At 32.6% G+C, this 20,746-nt stretch overlaps 1 protein-coding gene across 3 annotated transcripts; it reads right to left on the bottom strand.

The window, feature by feature from the left end:
• Nucleotides 1-271: 271 nt before the first annotated feature.
• Nucleotides 272-14,875, bottom strand: LOC119681083 (E3 ubiquitin-protein ligase hyd). Of its 3 annotated transcripts, XM_038094156.1 has the most exons (20): nucleotides 14,754-14,874; nucleotides 14,539-14,675; nucleotides 13,789-13,989; nucleotides 13,453-13,735; nucleotides 13,167-13,384; nucleotides 12,863-13,098; nucleotides 12,606-12,796; nucleotides 8,142-11,504; nucleotides 7,926-8,073; nucleotides 7,606-7,839; nucleotides 6,755-7,221; nucleotides 6,504-6,699; nucleotides 5,550-6,242; nucleotides 3,931-4,890; nucleotides 3,803-3,876; nucleotides 3,416-3,744; nucleotides 3,154-3,360; nucleotides 2,620-2,767; nucleotides 678-908; nucleotides 272-618 (listed from the first exon to the last, which is right to left on the bottom strand). In XM_038094156.1, exons 2-20 carry the CDS (start codon nucleotides 14,598-14,600, stop codon nucleotides 406-408), a joined length of 8,454 nt encoding a protein of 2,817 aa, XP_037950084.1. In that variant the 5' UTR covers nucleotides 14,601-14,675; nucleotides 14,754-14,874; the 3' UTR covers nucleotides 272-405. The 3 variants fall into 3 exon arrangements, with proteins under 3 accessions (XP_037950084.1, XP_037950085.1, XP_037950083.1); XM_038094157.1 differs by having other exon boundaries at nucleotides 6,552-6,699; nucleotides 14,539-14,875; XM_038094155.1 differs by having other exon boundaries at nucleotides 14,539-14,874.
• Between the last annotated feature and the right edge of the window lie 5,871 nt (nucleotides 14,876-20,746).

Below are 20,746 nucleotides of genomic sequence, written 5' to 3'. Positions count from 1 at the left end.
ATATAGTGTACTACATAATGTATTTAAATAATAATATTTAAAAAAAAACACAGAGACCTTTTTAGAGTATTAAAACATAGCAAGATTAATATTCATTATTATATTTCAACTTATAAATTTTTTATAAAAAAAAGTTAAATAATAAAATGTATGTTATTTAATGTTTTATTCAAAAAGCTTTTCGAATTTAATAAATTCATAACAATACATTATGGAGAATTTGAATTGGCTACCATTCTTTTCAAAATTTAATCTATTGTCAAATAACGTATTAAATTTAAAAATATTGTTTTATTGCAATTTCAAATATACCTTTCAGGAATGTCAAACTTTCATTTTGAATCTGGTACTAAATATGTTTCTACATAATAACATTAAAAAAGTAATTTAAATATATTTTTACGTTTAAACGAATCCAAAATTTTTCGATTTAATGGCCAATAGCAATTTGCTACGTAAAATTGATTTGTTAGAATATAAAGGAATATATAACCTTGATATACATGTGTTTGCTGTAGGCAAATGAGAGTCATCTACTGGTCTAATTGTTACAGAAGGAAGTGGTTGGAATCCTTCTTCAGATGCTGGTAAAGCTGGTGATCCCGTCCAGAAGTACACCTTAAAAAATAAAAAAATTATTTTATTCCATCAATTTATATATATATTTAATTATTTACTAGATCTTGCCGCTCCAATGTATTCATTTTTTCTACAATGCCCCAAAACCACCGCTTAAATTTGATTAACTTGTCGGATCCTTGACTCGATTCGTCGTTGAATGTGGTATATGATATAAGGGTAGAAACGTTTATATCACCTACTCCATTGAGAAGTAATCGAAAGTCTTCTGATGTAAGACTACCCATACAATTATCTGGTAGAACGTCATACACTCCTTCTTTAAGAGCCTATAAGCACATTTATTTTACTTAAAATTTGCAAACATATTTAAAAAAATGTAATCGTAAATTTATATAATTTCAAATCTATCATTATTTAAAGATTGTATAAATAAGAAGTGACGAAATTATGAGATATTGTGAATTTCATAACTTGTGAACAGATTAACTTCTTTCAAATAAAATTATCAACTTATTTCAGCTTATGATTAGTACTGAAGCTTAATACTAAAGTATTGTGTTAACCACTGTCAAGAAATAAATATATTACATTTAACAGTATTTAAAATTTATCGTTGCCTTGCTGCGCTTTTAATTAAAAGACCAGACCAGAACATTTACTTGTCAGACCTTATTAAATCTGTTGATTGATTTGAATAGCAATTCCGCAATTTTTGACTAGGTACATTATTATTGTTCCATGAGATTCTTGCATTACTCGGTATGTAAACATTTTTACGTTCAGTTTCTAGTTTTTAGTCATTATTACATAAGTCCCTACTATTTTTGCGACTTCCTCTTTGTGTGAAATGGCTGTGTAGTAATCATGTGTCTACAAGCGGCATCGAAATTTTAAATTTTAAGCTCTGTTAATAATTAATATGAAAACAACCATATTCTATAAAAGTGCAATCTGTTACAAAACAACAGTGAATGTCAATTTATCAATAATTGTATTTTTTAATAAAGTTGATGGTTACGATAGAATACTAGGTTTTTAACTATTAGTGAGAAAAAATTTTTTTTTTCATTTTAAGGTGACTTCTAACGTAAGTCGATATTTAAAACTATTATATACATAATTATATTATAGGTGCATAACATAGGTATCTCGTATAGATAACATGGTTTCTGCATATACCTATTAAAGCCAAATGATGGACACGTATGCCATTGCTAAGAATTTATCATTTCAATGTAATAATAGTATCCATTATATCAAAACATTTTTAATATTGAAAAGCTATTGATATAAGCCATTGTTTTTAAAAACAAAAAAAATGTAGGATGGAAAGAGACATGGTTTTATTTTAGTATCTTGTAGGTCAGTTACTAAAATAAAATAAGCGGTTATAAATATTATAGTTTTTGAAATCTTATGTTTCAGTTATTAAAATAATATTACTTTGCTTGAAGAATAAAATAAACTGAAAAAAAAAAATCTATTATGCGGCACTGAGATGAAAGAGCTTGTTGTATGCATCATTTAAGACTAAAAGTGATTAAAGTTGGTATATGTTTTCAAAATATTCAGTGTAACATAATATGAGCATACACTGTCATACAACAAAGTCCTAGATAAAAAATATCTGGAAATAATTTATCTTAAAATTAAATATACATTTTATAAAATAAAAATAAAATTTTTTAAATAAAAAAAAAATATTTTTAGTACATGTATTTTAAAAGAAATGGTCCGTAAAATATGGTTGAGTTTCACTGCTAAAACAAAATGAATACCGAGTGGTTCTTAAGATATAAAACATTTTGTACAACAGACATGTTTCCTAAATTTTAATTATTCTTGAGATATAAACTTTCTTGAAATATAAACTTTCATATATTTTATTTATTAATACTTTCGTTATACTGGTATACTCAAACGTTACGAGTAATTACAATTTAAGTAATTTATTAAATCCTATAAAAACGGTTTTAACTTTGGAATAAAAAAAACCTTAAATTTGGAGAAATTTAATTTTTACATATAGTTACTTACCTCAAGAGCCTTTTCTTGTGATTTAATCAATCTATATTCCGTATATCTTCGAACATAATCAAATATGTTGTTAGACGTAACTTGAATTTCTCGTCCACCTGCGACTAATTCTATACTTTCACCACCTTCTTCCTTCATTAGATCAATGCTATAAAAGTAAAAAACACAAAATATTAAAACAATCTATAAATTAGAGTTCTTATAAATAATTATTAATTAATTATAATAATTATTATATAAAAAAAAAAAAATAAATAATTATATAAGAGCTCATAACCTATATAAATTTGCAGTTTTGTATAAAAATGGGAAACTTTAATTTTAATGTTTTAATTAATTATTATTTCGTTTTAAATGTTAAAAATTAGACTGTAGTGCTTTTTATGCTTTCACAGATATCTATATTAATTATCACAGATATAATTTGAATTAAAAATGTCGATTGTAGATAATAAAATTAAATCAATAACAATATGTTAATGATTATAATTTTACAAATTATAAAAATCAAATTTTGTTTTATTTTCGACTTACACAAAAAATATTTCCATTCGGTTAATAACTTCTTCACCATCATTAGAATGAGCATTATTTAATAATTGTCTAAAAGACTCATAAATGACAGGATCGAAAAACGCTAAATCATGGAATTTTATTTTACGACCAAGAATATATTTAAGGACATGTCTCTGTAAAAATAATGGTAATAATTCATTTTGTTGAAGACACAGACCGATTAATCTATAATAAGATAATTGTTAATAAAATGGATTTAATTATACTAATTTGTGAATACCTTCCAATATTTCTAAACGCGTTTATGCGTTCAAATGAAGCAAGTCCTTGCCTTGGTGTGTAAAACCCACATTTACCAGGTGAATAGAATAATGGTTCATTATCATCCAACGGTCCCTGATCTAATAAAACAACTGGTACTACTTTTTTTGAATGTGTGGATGAATTGTTTATTTCCGCTTTCTGTTTATAAGTAATGATATCAAGAGCTTCCGTAACTTTTTGGCGCAAAGTTTCTTCTGAAGACAATATTGAGAGAAGTTGAGGAGTCGGCATCTCCAAAATCATGCCAGTGATTTTAGATGCATTGCCAGGATTTATTGAATATATCTAATAAAAAATTATTAATTAATTCATTATTAATTTTAATAATTAATTATTTATTTACCCTTGGATAAAGTCGATCACCAAGTTGTTGTAAATGAACCGATAAATGATCATTTAAGTTTTCAGTTAAGTTATCTAAAAAATGAAATTGTTTATAACTTATAAATCTATATACTTTAGCTTATTTACCATTGTTGCTAGTTGACGGTATGTATGGCCTAGCTTCAAAATTTAACATTCTGCGTTCCCTTGCAGTTCGCCACAAAATTTTACTTCCAGTAGCATTGCGCCTTTGCACAGCAGGTGGATCACGATTTGATCCATGATTTGGTCCATGCTTTCGTAGTATACTTGAGAACGGAACATTATACTTATTACTGTTTCCTACTTGCACTGATTCTAAATTAGGCAATTTTTCAATAGATAATAAAGCTTCTGATATAGACGTATAAAAACTGCGGGCCACACCTGAACCTTCACCAGGTTCATCTTTAAAAGTTACTTTAACACGATTAAAAGTAAGAGGCGGATTTATGCGGCGGTTTTGATTACCAAACTGAGTATTCAATTCTTTAAATGTTTGAAGAATTAAATTATCACGATTTCGTTCCAGTTTACATAATATTAAATCCCTCTGTTGACCATTTCTTAATTTTTCCATGTGACGACGAAAACGAACCTCCTTGACTGGGAAGCCACGTAACTCTGGTAATATAGAACCATTTTCCATACCCACATCATCCATAAACACTCTACCAAATAAATCAAGAACTTCTTTCCATCGATTAAGTAATAAATTCCATGATGGAAACTCAGACATAGAATTTTTACAGAAGTGTAATCCTCTAGCAGGGAATGAAAACATGGGTGTGTTTGTTCGACCGCTTTTAATATCATCAACTTCAGACCATTTCGTACAATCCATGGTTTCCTCAGTTTTTTTTGAAGTACCAGCTCTAACTATTACACTGCGAGTAGCAGAAGTAGAAGTAGCACTAATATTTTTATCTTTATCCCGATGAGACTTGCTTGGGGAAACTATAACATCTGGTCTAGCCACCATTAATACTTCGTTGCATTTTGTAATGTGTTCATTTTCACTCATGTTCATATCCAATTGTAAAATTTTATCAATACTATTCGAAATTTCTGAAATCAAATTAATTTTTTATGTTATATAAACTAATTGATTTGCATCATATAATATATTAATATAAAAATTCTAAAAGGAATTTAAGGAAGGATTAAAGTTTTTATAATACATTATATCAAAGTAATTTAATTTTATTGGAATAATATTAAGAGTCACACTGAGTAGAAAAAAAATTAGACAATTTATTAAATAATTTATATAGCTAATTCTTTTAAAATACAGTTATTTTATATATAGCTGTTTTTACGTGTAAAAAGTATATCAAAACTGCTACATTTAGACAAATTTTTTTTTTTTTATAAAGCAATTATATAAATTTATTAAGACATTCCCGAATTGTGGTAACTGAACATGTAAATCGTATTCAAGAGGCGTGTGCAATGCATTGAAATTACTAAAACTATTATTACTATTTCGAAAATTTATAATATTAACCGCGTTTACAAAGACATGCCTATATAATAGTCTGAACACGTTCAATCATGTTCGATTAAATGGCAAATGTATACTTCTTTTTACATGAAATATAATAACAATACTCAAGATCCGCAAGCATTACAAATACTTTAATTTGTTCATGTAAGTTTTAATCAATATGTATAACTAAAACCTACGAACCTTCAAAAAAGTCCATATATAACAACAGATTACTTACCTTCTGCATGTGGTTTTGTGTCTTCAGAAAGTTGTTTCTTTTTCAGTTGAACATAAACATTTGGTGTGCTTTTTTCAGAGTTATCTTTATCTTTGACTTCAAATTGTTTAGAATGATTAATATGTTTGGAAAATCCAAGTCTCGGCGATGGTTTATTAACAATGGCGTCGGATACATTTTGAGTATCTTTACTGATTGTATCTTTAACAGGAATATTATAAAATAAATCAGTACGTTTTGAATTAGGTTGTAGTAGATGAGGTTTATCAGCTAGAGGTAAAGCCGCTTCTACAGGTTTATCCAAAGTTTCAGGTGGTAGACAACCGAGACTTAACGTAGAATCAGATCTAATAAAGAATGAAGGACGTCGCATATTATTTTCAGTTACAAGTATGGCAGATGATCCATTTGATTCCGCAAATTGATCGTACATTTTTATATTAGGAAGTTCATCATCTGTATCATCAATTTCGGATGTGAGCGATGTATAACTGTTAGTATTATTAGACACAGCATCATTTTTTTCATACAAATGTACATCACTTCGCATATAAAATATAAAAGCATCTACAACATAAGCAATATGCCTTAGTGCTGTTACATCTAACACAGGAAGAGAGTCCCGATGCTCTGAAGTATGTGAACGCATAAGTGAAAGGCAATAAGAGAAGAAATCTCGTCGTGCTGATGGTCCTAATTACATAAATTATAAAAAATATGATTATGTATTATTAGATTAGTTATGGTACAGAAAAACTAAAAATCTAGATCTGTCTGATATGACTAAAATGTTTATCAAATAAATATTTTTTGTTATTATGTAATGATAAAAGTAAATTTTTCATTTAAACATGAGATTAATAATGTATAAGTTAAATGTATTTTAATTATATCCTATTTTAATGAGTCTTAAATAAATGTGACCTATCTATGAGTATTTCGTCTATCAAATACCTAATACGTTTACTCCAACAGGTGTAGTGGTTGGTTGATTGGAACTACCTTGAGTACTTAGATTAAGTGGATGCGAAGGATGACTTGGATCAGCATATTCCGATAAATATGACCCGAACTTTAGCTGAGCTTCTGTACTATCTAAAACAGATAGCATCCAATCCCAAGTGACTTGAAGCCGAGATTCAATAGAATCCTACAATATATAAGACAGTTAACAGCAAATAATAAAATATATATATATTTTTTACCTGTAATTCAACTATGTCTTCGTATTTAACTTTTAAAGACAACTCAATTTCATTTATAACATGGTACGATAAATAACTTAAAAGTTCTGCAATTTGTCGAATAATAATACCAAATGCTCTAGCTAAATTACTAGCTGTCGAAGCCATTGTAAATTGTTCTGAAGGTGTCGTTGTTACAGTGGAGGTAGCAGGCATCGTTGATCGCCTTAAAGCCAGTGGATCGATAAACACTAAACTGGATCCAGCTGGAACTCGAACAGAAGACCGAACCACATCACGACCCCGAATAGCCCACTGCATTGATTGTGGTGCTAAATCATTTCGAACGCTTGAATTAGTATTGCGTCGCTCTAATTGATGATCAGCGAAATTAAATTCATCAGAATGTTCATCTGTTTCTCCCTCTTCTGAAGCATCTTCAGGAGAAGAATCGCCAGATTCATCTTCAAGAAACAGTACACCTATATCTAAAAATTAAAACATATGTAAATAATTATAATTTTTATCCAATAATTATTTTATCTTATTGAATGTAAACTAAAAAAATTAAGGTTAATCAGTTAATCACTTAAAAGATAATTATTTCAACGTGCAATTGAATTAAAATACCAAAATAAAATATAGTAGATTATTGTCAGACCAAAGCTTCTGAAATTTAAGTTCTAACAAAGATAAAGATTATAAATAAATTGATATTCACCTAACATAGCTTTCAAAAATGACGAATGATTATAACCAATTGTAAAATAACGACTACCTACTGCATTATAAACGTACATATATAGGTCTACTGACATATCACTTGTTTGTTTTTTTTTAACTAACAATAATTTTAATACATCATAAATCACCTGTTTCTGATCCAACTGTTGCCCCAGTTTGTACACTTCGTTGTGCGTCTTGATTGCTTTGATTATCATCAGAATCGGACTCAGTTTCAGCATCATTAAAGGTAAAATCGTTATCGCTTTCATCATCCTGAACACCTTCATCATTACGTGTGGTTTCTAATACATCCTCATCTTGACTGTGTGTGTTATTGTCTCTCGTGGGTATCTCTTCGTTCTCAGATATCTCTCGTAACCCTTAATAATCATAAATTATTACTAAATTCTTTATAAATACTTTATAAAAATTTTATATGAATTTATATTTTAATAAATATTTATACCTTCAATTCCATCTATACTGTAGTTTGATTGTATGTTAAATCCTGAAGCTTCGTCTCTAGAAGATTCGTGACCAGTTACAGGCTCTACAATCACTTCATTAGCTGAAGTAGGTGCTAGAGGTTCTACACTAAATAATTCATCAGAATTCTAAAATACAAAAGTACATTAGGTAATTTAAAAAAAACTGATTATATAATCGATTGGATGGTACTTACATCTATGCTTGTTTGAGAAGTATGAAAGTTGCCAGTTGGACGTACAACTCCAAGTCGGACAGGAGCTATTAATGCTTCCGAAACTTCACAAAGTTCTTGAATTGATATTTTATGTAAAGTTTGAAAAACTTTAATGCAGCTTTGTATATGTTTAATGGAATTAATATACGATTTACGCCGTTCAGGACTAGGAGATTTTTCAAGATTAAATATAACAAAAACACGCCCCACAGACCGAACAAACCGACGAGCCACTTCTTCCGCTTCCGATATTCTTCCGGGAATAGCAACATTCTGCATTTCATGCACTAAAGTCATTAAAAGTGCTTCGAGGTGATCACTTGAACTTTTTACAAATAAATTGTGCGTAAATTTGTCTAATAACGTTGTCCCGTGTTGTTTTTGAACATATTTATAATTTTCCTTCTTCGTTGCATCACCTGAATAAGTTGGCCCAGGTGTGGTTTCTAAGTCTTCTGCCCCTGTCATAATCATTGCACGTACAGCATACCAATCTACAAGTAATCTTTCCAAAGCTTTTCGAGCAAATTTTGGTGGTTCCAAGTCATGTTCTGGCATGTCCGCATCTATATCAATGGACGCAGCTTTTCGTGCTGCAGGTACGCTATTACCACTGTTGTTAGGCACACTGCGTACACGAGTTGCACGATATTGTCTTTGCTCTAAAGACTGTCTACCAACAGTCTGAATAAGGAAAAGTAATATAGATTCACCTTTAGAATTAAATTTTGTTACTAAATCCGTACAATGTACAAGTTTACATAGAAGCGCAAAACGTTTATTTTGGTTTCCAGCAATTAAAGCTTTGCATTTACATTTTTCCCAGCAATCGCAATATGCTGTCGGCGATGTGCGTTTCAATTTGCAATCATGTCCTTTATGACACACACGTGCACACTCTGTACAACAACATAATGAACCTGTCAGACCACAAGTTTTGCACTCAAATATATTTTGATTAATATGATCAGCTCCTGTCCATGTAAAAGAACACGTGTCATTATAACAGATTACATGCAAAGGTGATTGATCTGGTGGTGAACCAGCTGGAAATATCATAGCATCTTTTGCTGTCTGATCTTTTTCAACAATACTAAGAATTGTATTCAAGAGAATTAATCCTGCTTCATAGGCTCGGCAATATACAGCCAACATAAATGGTGTTTGCCCTTGAGCATCTCTTGCACTTAACATTTGTTGTAGATACGGTCGTAAGGAAGCATTAGCACACATGTGTTGTAGAATTAAAATTGCGTGTTCTCGCCTTTGAACAGGATCATAAGTATAATTTGGTGAAGAAATTTTATTGCCTATATTAAAGCTAGTAGATGGAGTTGATATTATTTTTGAAATGTCTTCTTCAGCATTACTCATGATCACATCATTTATACCAGCGTTGTTGCTAACATTGGCATCAATTGACCATGGAGGTATATAGAAATAACTTTCTATGTTACTATTTGTAGATGCATTATGTGCACTAGAATGATCAGATTCATTATTGACAAGACGATTCATCATTTCTCGGAGACTTATTGTACGCCCTTCACGACTTGTAGATAAGTTTGTAGATAATCCTATAGCTGATGAAGAATTCGGGCTATCTATTCCTCCAGGTACTGTATTGTTTGTTGAATTTCCTGCAGATGTATTACGTGTTGTTCCTATTACTTTTTTTTCTTCTGGATCTTTGTTTGAAGTAGGTGAACACATTATTGTACATGCATGGAATATATTTCTAGATCCATCACATCGTTCGTCTATTAAACTTTGAAAATCAGAACAATCTTTTTCCAATCTATTTAGCATAGCTAATGAGTTTTTAATATCGCATCGTAAAATATGAGGCATAATTTTCTGATTTTCAAAAAGCAGAGCTGCCATACATACTTTAGACTTTAAATTATTACTTATTGTGGGTAATGCGATTGTCGACATGGATACATTTTTAACAGGGGAAAGATCAAGCCAGTGAGGATCTTTTATAGACCCCAAGCAATCTTTAGCAAGTGGATAAATTGCGCAGTTACCGTCTCGTAGAACTATTGTACTTGCATTTCCACTACCATCATTGTTACAAATCATACTAATATTATTTAAAGACGATCCGAGGAATGAAGTACTATCGGTTGGAAATTGACAATTTTGTTCTTGTTTACTACTGTGAAGGTTGTAAAGACTGTAATATAATTTTGAAGACATTTTTTTTACAACATGTATTCCTCTCGTATCGACAGCTATAGCAAGTAACTGAAAATTTATCGGATCATTTCCGTGATTTATATTAATCTTTTTAGGTAATTTTTGTAGCCAATCAGGTCCACGAGATGTTATCGCAGCTTTATAAACTTGAACATCTTCTCTCCTTAATAGGCGACACTGCTGCCAATCATCATCTTTCCCTTCGCTCACATTGCCTGAAGTAGTAGAACTTGATTGAGAAGTAATGGGAAACCGAACAGCTACAAAATCACCGTCAACTTTCAAAACTTTTCCAATTGGTCCAATTTTGTCTTCAACAAATACAACGTCTTTAAGTTGCCATAACTCTTCATCTTTTTTATTTTCATTATCTTCTTTTGCTGTCATTCTCTTGGGTCGTTTATGAGATGTTACGCTGCCGGTATCACTACATGTACTAGATGCTGGTGAGGGTGGTGGTGGCATGTCTATCCGGTCTGTCGTTTCTTTATTAGTATTTGATGAATTTCCTTTACTGTTGGTAGTTGTTTGAATGCTAGAGGCAAGCAAAGTTGATTTTGAAGTTTCCTTTTCTAAATTAGAATTATTGGTGGTACTACTTGAACTTTTCTCAGACGAAAATGATGTATTTATATTTAATATTTTAAATCTACACACATCGGCGAAGTCCCACACAGAGTTCAGTAATTGTCCAACTTTAGGTACTCCATTACTACACGTAAATCCAATTGATCCAGTTTGATATATTGGACATTTTTTCATTATAACTTGTGAGCCAATCAATATATCAGTTGCAACTGTTTTAAATGGTTTTTTAGCCTTTGTCCGCACTTTATCCCACAAATGTCGTCGCTGATCAAATGGAAGTACTCCCCACCAATAAATGTTATTATTTTCTGTTCGAACAGCTGTATATAAAGAACATACATTAATTGATACTATTGGATCCATAATAAATTCTGTGAATGCAATTGAAGCATGTTCTAGCTTTGCACCCAAATATCCAAGTTGTTCATCCATCCAAGTAGCTACGCGATTGCTTTCAGTAACTACTGAACATCGGATAAAGTTTGCCGATATTAACTCAATTTTTTCAGTTATATTTAAATGTAAAGTTTTTGGGTGATAAACATTTTCAACCTAAATAAAGGAGAAAAATTGTTGGTTTAATTAAATATTAAACTAAGTAAAACATTCATTTATTTCACCGAACGTTTTATTAAAAATAGAGTACGGTCCATGCTATTATTTAACAAAAAAAATGCAACTAAGCAATTAACAGATTCTGTATCGATAAAGATGAATATAACTGTAGAAGTTTTGGTTACTGAAGTGGATGTGTCCACATTCTAGACTCACCATCCTCAAAAGGATTACACAACAAATTAACGTCCTAGGATTGTTTTGATAATGTTTATGCGGCACGCGGCATGTTTTTAATCTACTAATCTACTTTTAGTGTACTGGTAAAACTTATTATTTTATTTTTATGGTGTACCAAATAAATGAATTTAAATTGTTAAATTAATAAAACTAAATTTAACATTATAATTGTATTTTTATTTTTGTCGAAAACAACTATGAACGTATGTATTTGTTTATGCGGCCCTCTACTCTGTATAGTGATTTGTACAGGCCCGCGATCGCATCTGGTCTGGACAGCCCTGACAGAATATTCAAAAAGGAATAAGAAATATAATATTCCGACAAATTAAAGTTGACTGACAAAACAAGTAGTATAGTATTTCCTAAGAAATTCTTGATTTCATCATTTTGAAAATGTTCTGAGATAAAGAATATGATTGAAAGCAAGATACGATTATAGACAAATCAATAAAAACGATTACAAAATTACTGACCAGATATAATAAGTAATAATGTTTAGTTAATGTAATTAAAATTAGCTATTCGATATACAAAATTCAATAACATAAGATGGAACACATATTTTGATTAAGAAACCATTTAACCCATTAAAACACAACATAATAGCAGTGTACATAACTTGGTCTTAAATTTGCGGATTATTAGTCGTTTGTTTATATTTCCTAAACTTATGCGAACCACTATAGCTTAAATGAGGTTAAGTACCTAAATAGTACCACTTAGTGGTTTAAATAAATCATTAGGAATATAATTTTTTGTTTTTTTTTTTTTTGGTAAAGATGTGGATCATTTTTGTTTGTTTATAAATTGAATTAACGATTTATTTTTTACAAGAAAATATTAAGTTATGTTTACCTCTATTTTAAATGGTTCTATTTCTGTCCATTTCCATTGATGCAATTCTCCATTCTCTGAAATAGCAATTAATTCAGAATATAAAGCAGCTATTTTTTTAAATCGAAGTGTATTCCCTTTGTCAGGCCATGGTTGAAGCTCCTCTGATATCCATACCGGTGATGTCATTAATGGTTCTTTTTTTTTAGCATCTTAAAAACATGTTCATAATCTGTTTTGATTTTATGTTTTAAGATTGAAAATAAAATAAATAATACCTAAATCTTTTTCCCAAGCAAATTCATCTTTATTACACCAGCGACGAGGACCATAGTATTGACGATCTCTCCATCGGCTAAAGGCTTCTCTATCAGGATTGCCAGATGAAATTTGACCTGTTAAGCTATTTGCTGTAGAAACAGTACTATTAGTTGAAGATGTTCTAATTTGATTGTTATCTGCATTTCCAGTATTAGCATGGTTTCTTTCGCTACGTATACGATCAAATAGCAAACTAAAACAATAGAAACATCAGTAGCTAACATCTAACATAAGAATTAAAAAAAATAATAATAAACGAACTTTCGAATGCTTGAGTAGTTACTAAAAATTTCTTCAGAGAATAAACCATCGGATGGATCAATTATTACACTGTTATTATCACCATGAAAACCATTATCCAGCAGTGAAATTAAGTCTTCTGGAACGTAATTTTCTCCTCCTTCTTCAGTATCCTCACCATCTTCATCATCCCGGGAGAGCAGGTTATTTACAGCTAGATTAACATCTAAATTTGTCCGCTGAATTTAAATAACGATTATAAATTTAAATGAATATTATAAAAATTTTGGGTATTGTTAATACACACCTGAAGTTCTCTGATAATGAGGTTTCGACTTTTACCTTGAAGTACTACTTCAGCTTGCGATATTAATTCTTCTGGAACATAAGTTGCTGGAACTGTAACAAGTGGGCGATTAGAAGATCCACCTATTATAACTCCTGTACTTCGAGATCCAGAGTTTTGGTTTGCTGTGCCCGACCTACCTGTAGTTCGCAATAATCGAGCACGAGATCTTGCTAATTGTCGTGAAGATGAACCTGGAGCAGCTTTCGTATTATTTGATGTATTTGTGTTGGTATTTCCGGTACTATTAGCAAAATTAATTATTATATTATATTTGAAATTTTACCTAAATCCTACCTTTTTAAATTATCTGATTTACTTAAATCAAGACGATCCGAATTTATATTAAATAAAACTCGGAAAGCTTTTCCATCCTCTAAAAGAACTCCTAAATGACTTGGCCCAATTACTATTTCCTTTACTGGAATTTTGAGTTGTTCAAATATCCTATGAGTTCCAAATCCATATTTATTAACCTTATCTGATACTTCACGAAGCCTATAGACAAAATTTAAGAAATACTATTACAACTTTTCATTTTTTGATATACACACATATAGATTTACTTCTGAACTAGAATACTGACGAATTTTTTATAGCTCAAAAGGGATAAAATTATGTACAAAAAGTTAAATATATTTATGACCAAACAATTTCATAGTGTTGGTATAAAGTATGGACTAACTGGATCATTATTGATAGGCATCCTCAGGAAGGATAACTATCTCTGATGATAGTCGGTATATTAGAATTAAATAAGTAAACTTTAAATATAGACAATTGTTTTATTTATCAAATTAGGCCATACTTAAACACTATTATATAGTTATGTAATTATGGAAAATGAGATATTAAAATACATATGAGACATGCTCCCGTTCGTATTAAATACATATTGCAAATTATATAAATATTTAATATGTAGGAACATAAATACATATGCGTGGTATATGTTAATAACGACATGAACATTTATCATATGCTTACAAATTCCATTGCGTATACCTTCATAAAATTATTTTAATGTTTTAGGACATTTTTACAAACCTGTCAATAAATTGTTCATCGGTGCTAGGCAATGGTTGTATAACGAATTGGATTGAAGTCATGTTTATGTCCGTTTTTAATCATGAAATTTCAAATATAGTTTTAAAACAATTACGCTTTACTCCTTTTATCCTTAACTATAAAATTTTATGCACACATCAAAAATTTTTTAGAAAAAGTGGAAAATTTTATGCGTAAACTAAAAGCCCACTTACACCAGCAGCATGCTTGCGACAATTGGTTGGCAATAATCGAAGAATTTATGAAATCTCTTCAGCCATAACTGCAATTCTGAAATTTTCTGCATAACATATAAATTGTAATTAAAAAAATTGTCAAATAAGGAACATTTTTCTTTTATATGAAAAATATTACATAAACTGGTATAAATATTTTGATTATTCTATGGCATAGTTTTATATATAAAAAATCTTTATACACACGTACATATCAAAGAATATTAATCAGATATGACAACGATTTTTACAGAATTTTGATACTGAATATATATTATATACTCTCACATTATCTGTGAACAATAGGTTAGTATATCATAAATATCCAGAAATACCTCAAAGTACCGCATGTGTTCTAATATTGACAAAATCTCTGATATTTATTATACAAATTTAAGTACCCTGCTTTTTTGTAGTTTCGATTTTCATTTGAATATTTATAAAATCATGATCACACTTGTCAATTATTACATTATAGCAATATAACAAATTTTTTTAAATATATAGAGTTATAAATCAAATTTGATGCATTGTAATTAAATTATTAAAACATAATTACAATAAAATATTATTTATTAATAAAACGCTATTATCTCACACATTTCTGTATACATTGTGTACACACAATACGACTTCATACTGATTGCTTCATACTGATTGAAATAAGTGTCATAATATGAACGCAAGGTTAAATGTATAAATATTAGCCGTAATATATTCTTTCTGAGTTGAGCATTAACATTGAAACAAATTGGTATCACTTTAAATATATGTGAAATGCTTTTTTTGACATAAGTTTTTTGATGTGCTGTGTACAATATGATATATAAATATTAACCTAAAAATTTAATTAATGTAAATAAATAAAATAAATGAATAATAGAAGAGCAAAGTTTTTATCTAATTGTTTGAATATATATCAATATATTATTATTTCTGCTCATATGATTTCAATGGTTGACTGGAATTTTGCAACATATTTCCAGTAAACATTCATAATAGACTGATTTTGCATTTTTTTGCAAGTAACTTCTAATTTGGAAGATTTCAAGAGCATTGTTGTTACTTCATATGTTTTTTTCGTAAGTTGCAGGTACACTTTTGCTACTATTAAAGAAAAAATTACGGATTTTCAGCTCAATGTTGCTCAGTATTGCTTTTTCTGTTACAACCAGAATCTGATGAAGAACATACTATGTTTAATCTTAGCGATGGACACTTTTGATAGAGAACTAAAGATATAATTGCCTAAAAGTTCGGTTAACTTCTGAATAGAACTGGATAGGTGTAGAAGGCGTGTTCTACTATTTCTTCTTCTGTTTCCACAATTTTTGCAGTTATTATATTAGGGAAGTACCAACGTAGGAGCGTCACATAGCCAGTAACCCGTTATACACGCCACGACTGTAGATATATCATCTCTTGTTAGGCTAAGTAAATCGTTTGGTTTTTTCCATTAATTTTCGGACATCTTATTCTAATCGTTAGACAAGTGGGTTTATTTGCCTAGGGTGTTATAAGTATTTCTCATCCCGTGATTGCCATCTGGACATAATGACGGAGCTCCATAGATACAATTATCTAAATAGCAAAGGCAGCGACAAACAACTAACGTGTTGCATTACGTGATGTTGCGTCATTACATTACACAGTTTCAGCCTTTTATGTTGCGTACATTGATTCTAAATTGTGTCTCCGCGAAAAAATGGAATTGTATAAAATTTTTGTGCGTTGATTTTTTGATGATTTTCAATGTGGATTAACCGGAAAAGATTGTATCGTTCAACTTAATTCGATGTTTGTTGATGAAATATCATCCAGCGACTGTAAAACACTGGGTCAATGAGTTCAAAGTAGTCGTCGTTATGTCCACGTCAAATTTCGTGAAGATCGTCGAACAAAGGCTGTAACAAAAAATATCGTTACAGTGCGAGAACTTCTACGTAGTAGGCACCTTGTCATAGTGTAGAGGCTTAGATACAACTTCACCTACTTTGATTAATATTCCAAACAGTGATATGCTACTGATTGAGATTGAAGCAAGAAGTGTAACCAAGATCTTCCAGTAGGTTGAGGTAGAATGTGTTGTCTTGTAGTCTATGCCTGTGTTATTAGTTAGCTGGTAGTAAGTAAATTTATATTTTTGTGGTCAGTAATTTGTAGTAGCTAGTCAGCAGATAGTAGATTTATACTTTTGTAAGCTGGCAAGGTCTAAATGGCTTAACAATATCCTAAAGTCTCAGTGAGTAGGTGACGGTAAAGTTCGCCCATTAAGTTCCAGCTTATCAGCTAAACTAAATAGGGTAAGCGCTATAATTTCTCAGGCTGATTGTCGGGCTGGGGAGAGAAAACTTCTACTTCGTTCGCCAACAAATATTGGAGGAAATCTGGAACAGAGACTTGAATCCACACTAAAGATTCAAGATCCGGACAGTCTGAACCCATCTGCTCAGAGACCAATGGTATCAAGCAGTGGGAGTACCTCACCGGTAATTGACACCCATGTTCCTATGTACACAGGTGACTGCAAAGGCGGTGCATTAAATGCTAACACCCAGAGTCATTTAGGTGACGGCAACAAAGAGATCAGGCGGAAGGTGGAATACTTCACCAGGGCTCAGAAAAGTCGTATCAAGGCTATGATCAGAGATGGCTTGGATTTGGAGACAGCAAAGCAGAAAGAAAGAGAGCGATATTCTCGCTGCAAATCTTCAGTGGCGGTAAACAGACAGATCCAGCACTAGCAAAAGATGCAGGTCTAATAACACATCTTGTGAAAAATCTCAACGCCCACAGTCTAAGAAGCCAAAAGCTGTCTAACAAACGGCTAGCTTGATGAAACAGCAGCCAAATGCGTCTCTATCTTACAGAGACGTTGCCGGTGCATGCAAAGTAACTATTTCTCATGAGAAATATCTGGAAGAAAGTCTCACCTGTGAGCAAATGGGGCTAATGAAATCGAACTTCCTAAAAGAAATCGATAAACTTCGTAAGCACAACAGTGTTTATGGCTTCATTACCATCGTTAACAAAGACGAATGGTTTTCATTAATATGCTGCAATGGTGAATGGCAGAGAAGTGCCCAAAACACATATGTACATCACGTTCATTCACCCGTCCATTTGGAGGTACAAAATGGTGGCATATGCACTTGATCGTGGAGGGTTCTCAGAACTGAAAAGGACAAGAATGGTGGGCAAACCATCACGGTCTCAGTAGATGAGAAATCTAAGAATTCTCAATGGTAGAACTATGGTGGAAGACAGCACTTTGTGTACTTCAAAATGTTGCGTTGTCGCCTGCAATGGGAGTAATTTTGTATAAAAGGAAGCCAAATTCTGGTTTTCGTTGCATTTCTGATTTCGCACCATTGCAGGTAAGTTGAGTGTGCCAGAGACAACAGTGAGAGCTCGGTCCAAGTGACCTGGACATATGATGGTTCATCTGGCCTTTGCTGACGTTCATCAGGCGGACAGTTGAGGTTGGATGAGCGAGGTGACATTGGTTGAGTTATCTTTCGTTTGCCCTTCACTGACGAAGAGTAACTTAACCAGCCAATCGGATTTTTCATCTGGTCATTGCTTATGAAAAACTGAATGGCAAATCACCAGCACTGTGGTAGGAATTTGTTAGGGACAACAGTGGGAGCTCGGACTAGTTGGTCTGGATACATGACGATTCGCCTGGCCATTGCTGACGATCACCATGTGAATGGACGAAGAGGTCTGGGTTAAGTGACAATGGGTGTGTTGCCTCCTGCTTGGCTATAGCTGGTATAGGGTAACTCAACCAGTCATCTGGACTGCCATCTGTCTAAAGCTGATGAAACAATGGATGACGAGTCACCAACACTGTTACAAGTGGCGCCCGAGCAGGGACCGTTGATCAAAAAGGGTCCAGAGACACTATCACTGGAAGTTATAGTCTTGTAATCAGCAGCTACAGATAGCATTCAACACTATTACAAGCAAATGAAAGCCGACATGCCAAATACAAACGAAACGAACCAAGACACGAGCGTAAATCTTCCTCAAATCGAATACAGCACAGATCGAGACACCTAATGGAGAAGATGGTAACACCAGTCCACAGGTGAAAGACTTTGAAAGTATTGCCAAAATCATGGATCAGGTTCGTAAATGGGCAGTACACTTCGATGGCCAGTCTAACACTATGGATTCTGTTGAAAGACTTGAGGAGTTGGCAGAAGTATACCAGATTCCGCTAGACGTGTTACCCAAAGCATATACACGCATATATGCATATACATAAATAGTCTACCAGATTACCAACTACACATTAAACGACGCGAATTTTCCACACTAATCAGAACTGCTTCAACTGGCTGAAGAATTCGAAAACCTCCAACAGTTGATCCACAAAGAACGGTGGTCACACGGAACTTAAAGGGACCTCGTGAAAATGGTACACCACAGCAACCAGAAAGGATTAACGTCCATCTCGCATGCAAAAGGTGCAGTGAACCAGGACACTTTGCATATACGTGCAGAAGGCCGCAGGTACTATTCTGCTGGGTTTGTGGTACGCGAGTCAGAACCAAGGAATGCTGCAAACGAAATTGTAAATTAAGCAGGGAAACCAACAAGAAACTGTCCTAACAAAAGGACAGACAGTCTCCCAGGCAGCACAAGTTCTCCAATAACCAGTTTATCATACAACCAACATATGATATTGGCGGCGGTTACCATTGAAACAACGGCAGTAATGGCCACTATTGACACAGGCGCATCTGGGAGTATCATCGCTGAAAGTTTTTTCGGACCATCACACCCATAAGTATGGTTATATTATTGGCTGATTGTACGACACAGCATATTTCACACGTATTAGAAAGAGAAGTTACCTTCGGGGGTAGGTCTTTTGATCTATCATTACTTATCATGAAAAGATCAATTGACAACGTGATTCTTGGTGTGAATTTCCTCGCGCAGGCACAGACGACTCTGCGGATCGCAAATTCATCCTGATCTTCCTATACAACAGCAGCGCTACACAACCTTGTTACATACAACTGAGATACCAAACGATGTCACTCCCAGAATGCAAGCTAACCAACAACAAGAAGAGTCCGTGCCAACAGTAATCAAGGAATGTCCAGAAGCAAAACCAAAACCGGTTAATCAACAACAGCAGCGTGTTAATCAAGAACAACAGCAGCGTGTTAATCAACAACAACAGCAGCAGGTTAATCAACAACAACAGCAGGTTAATCAAAAACAACAGCAGGTTAATCAGCAACATCAGCAACATGTTAAGCAACAGCAGCAACAACGACAGCAACGGCAGCAGCAACAACTGCAGGTTAATCAACAACGGCAACAGCAGCATGTTAATCAACAGCAACAACAACATTTACGTAGTCTCACTGCATAGAATCCACACCAACAGAAATTGCAGTAACATTTTACTTTATCATTTACAACATTTACGTAGTCTCACTGCATAGAGTCCATACCAAGAGAAATTGCAGCAACATTTTACTTTACCATACGCCCATATGTCTACAACGCAACCCGAAGCGGAACCAATCGGACAGACCTAGAGGCCAAAAAAGTTAGCAAAAATAAGTTCGACCTACACAAATACCTATGCGTCCAAGCGTTGAAACGTTGCTTCAACAATAGCAGGAAAGTAGCCACCCGTCCATCAAGGCCATCAACAGCAAAGTCACCTCTTGCCGAGCATTCTGAAAAGCAGAAGTCAGAAGACTGAGAAGTCAGGAAGGGCGTTAATACCAACTAAGAGCTGCCCATCAGACATACTAGCTACCTGCCCACCAACACCACCCACAGCCAAAAGAATCTTAGCACAGGGGTATGGCAGTAATCCAGTCCCAAACACTAAGCAGGTCGTAAAGCAGTGCCTACAGCCCGAAGAAATACCGGAAGCAATTAGTACCGAAATACGGCAGCGAAGAGTGGTGTTCAGCAAAAGAGGCAAGCAGAACTTC

Source organism: Teleopsis dalmanni, chromosome 2 (genome assembly GCF_002237135.1).
Source record: "Teleopsis dalmanni isolate 2A chromosome 2, ASM223713v2, whole genome shotgun sequence".
NCBI lineage: Eukaryota > Metazoa > Arthropoda > Insecta > Diptera > Diopsidae > Teleopsis > Teleopsis dalmanni.
The sequence above is the reverse complement of the archived record's forward strand: the minus strand, read 5'-3'. Positions and strand labels throughout refer to the sequence as shown.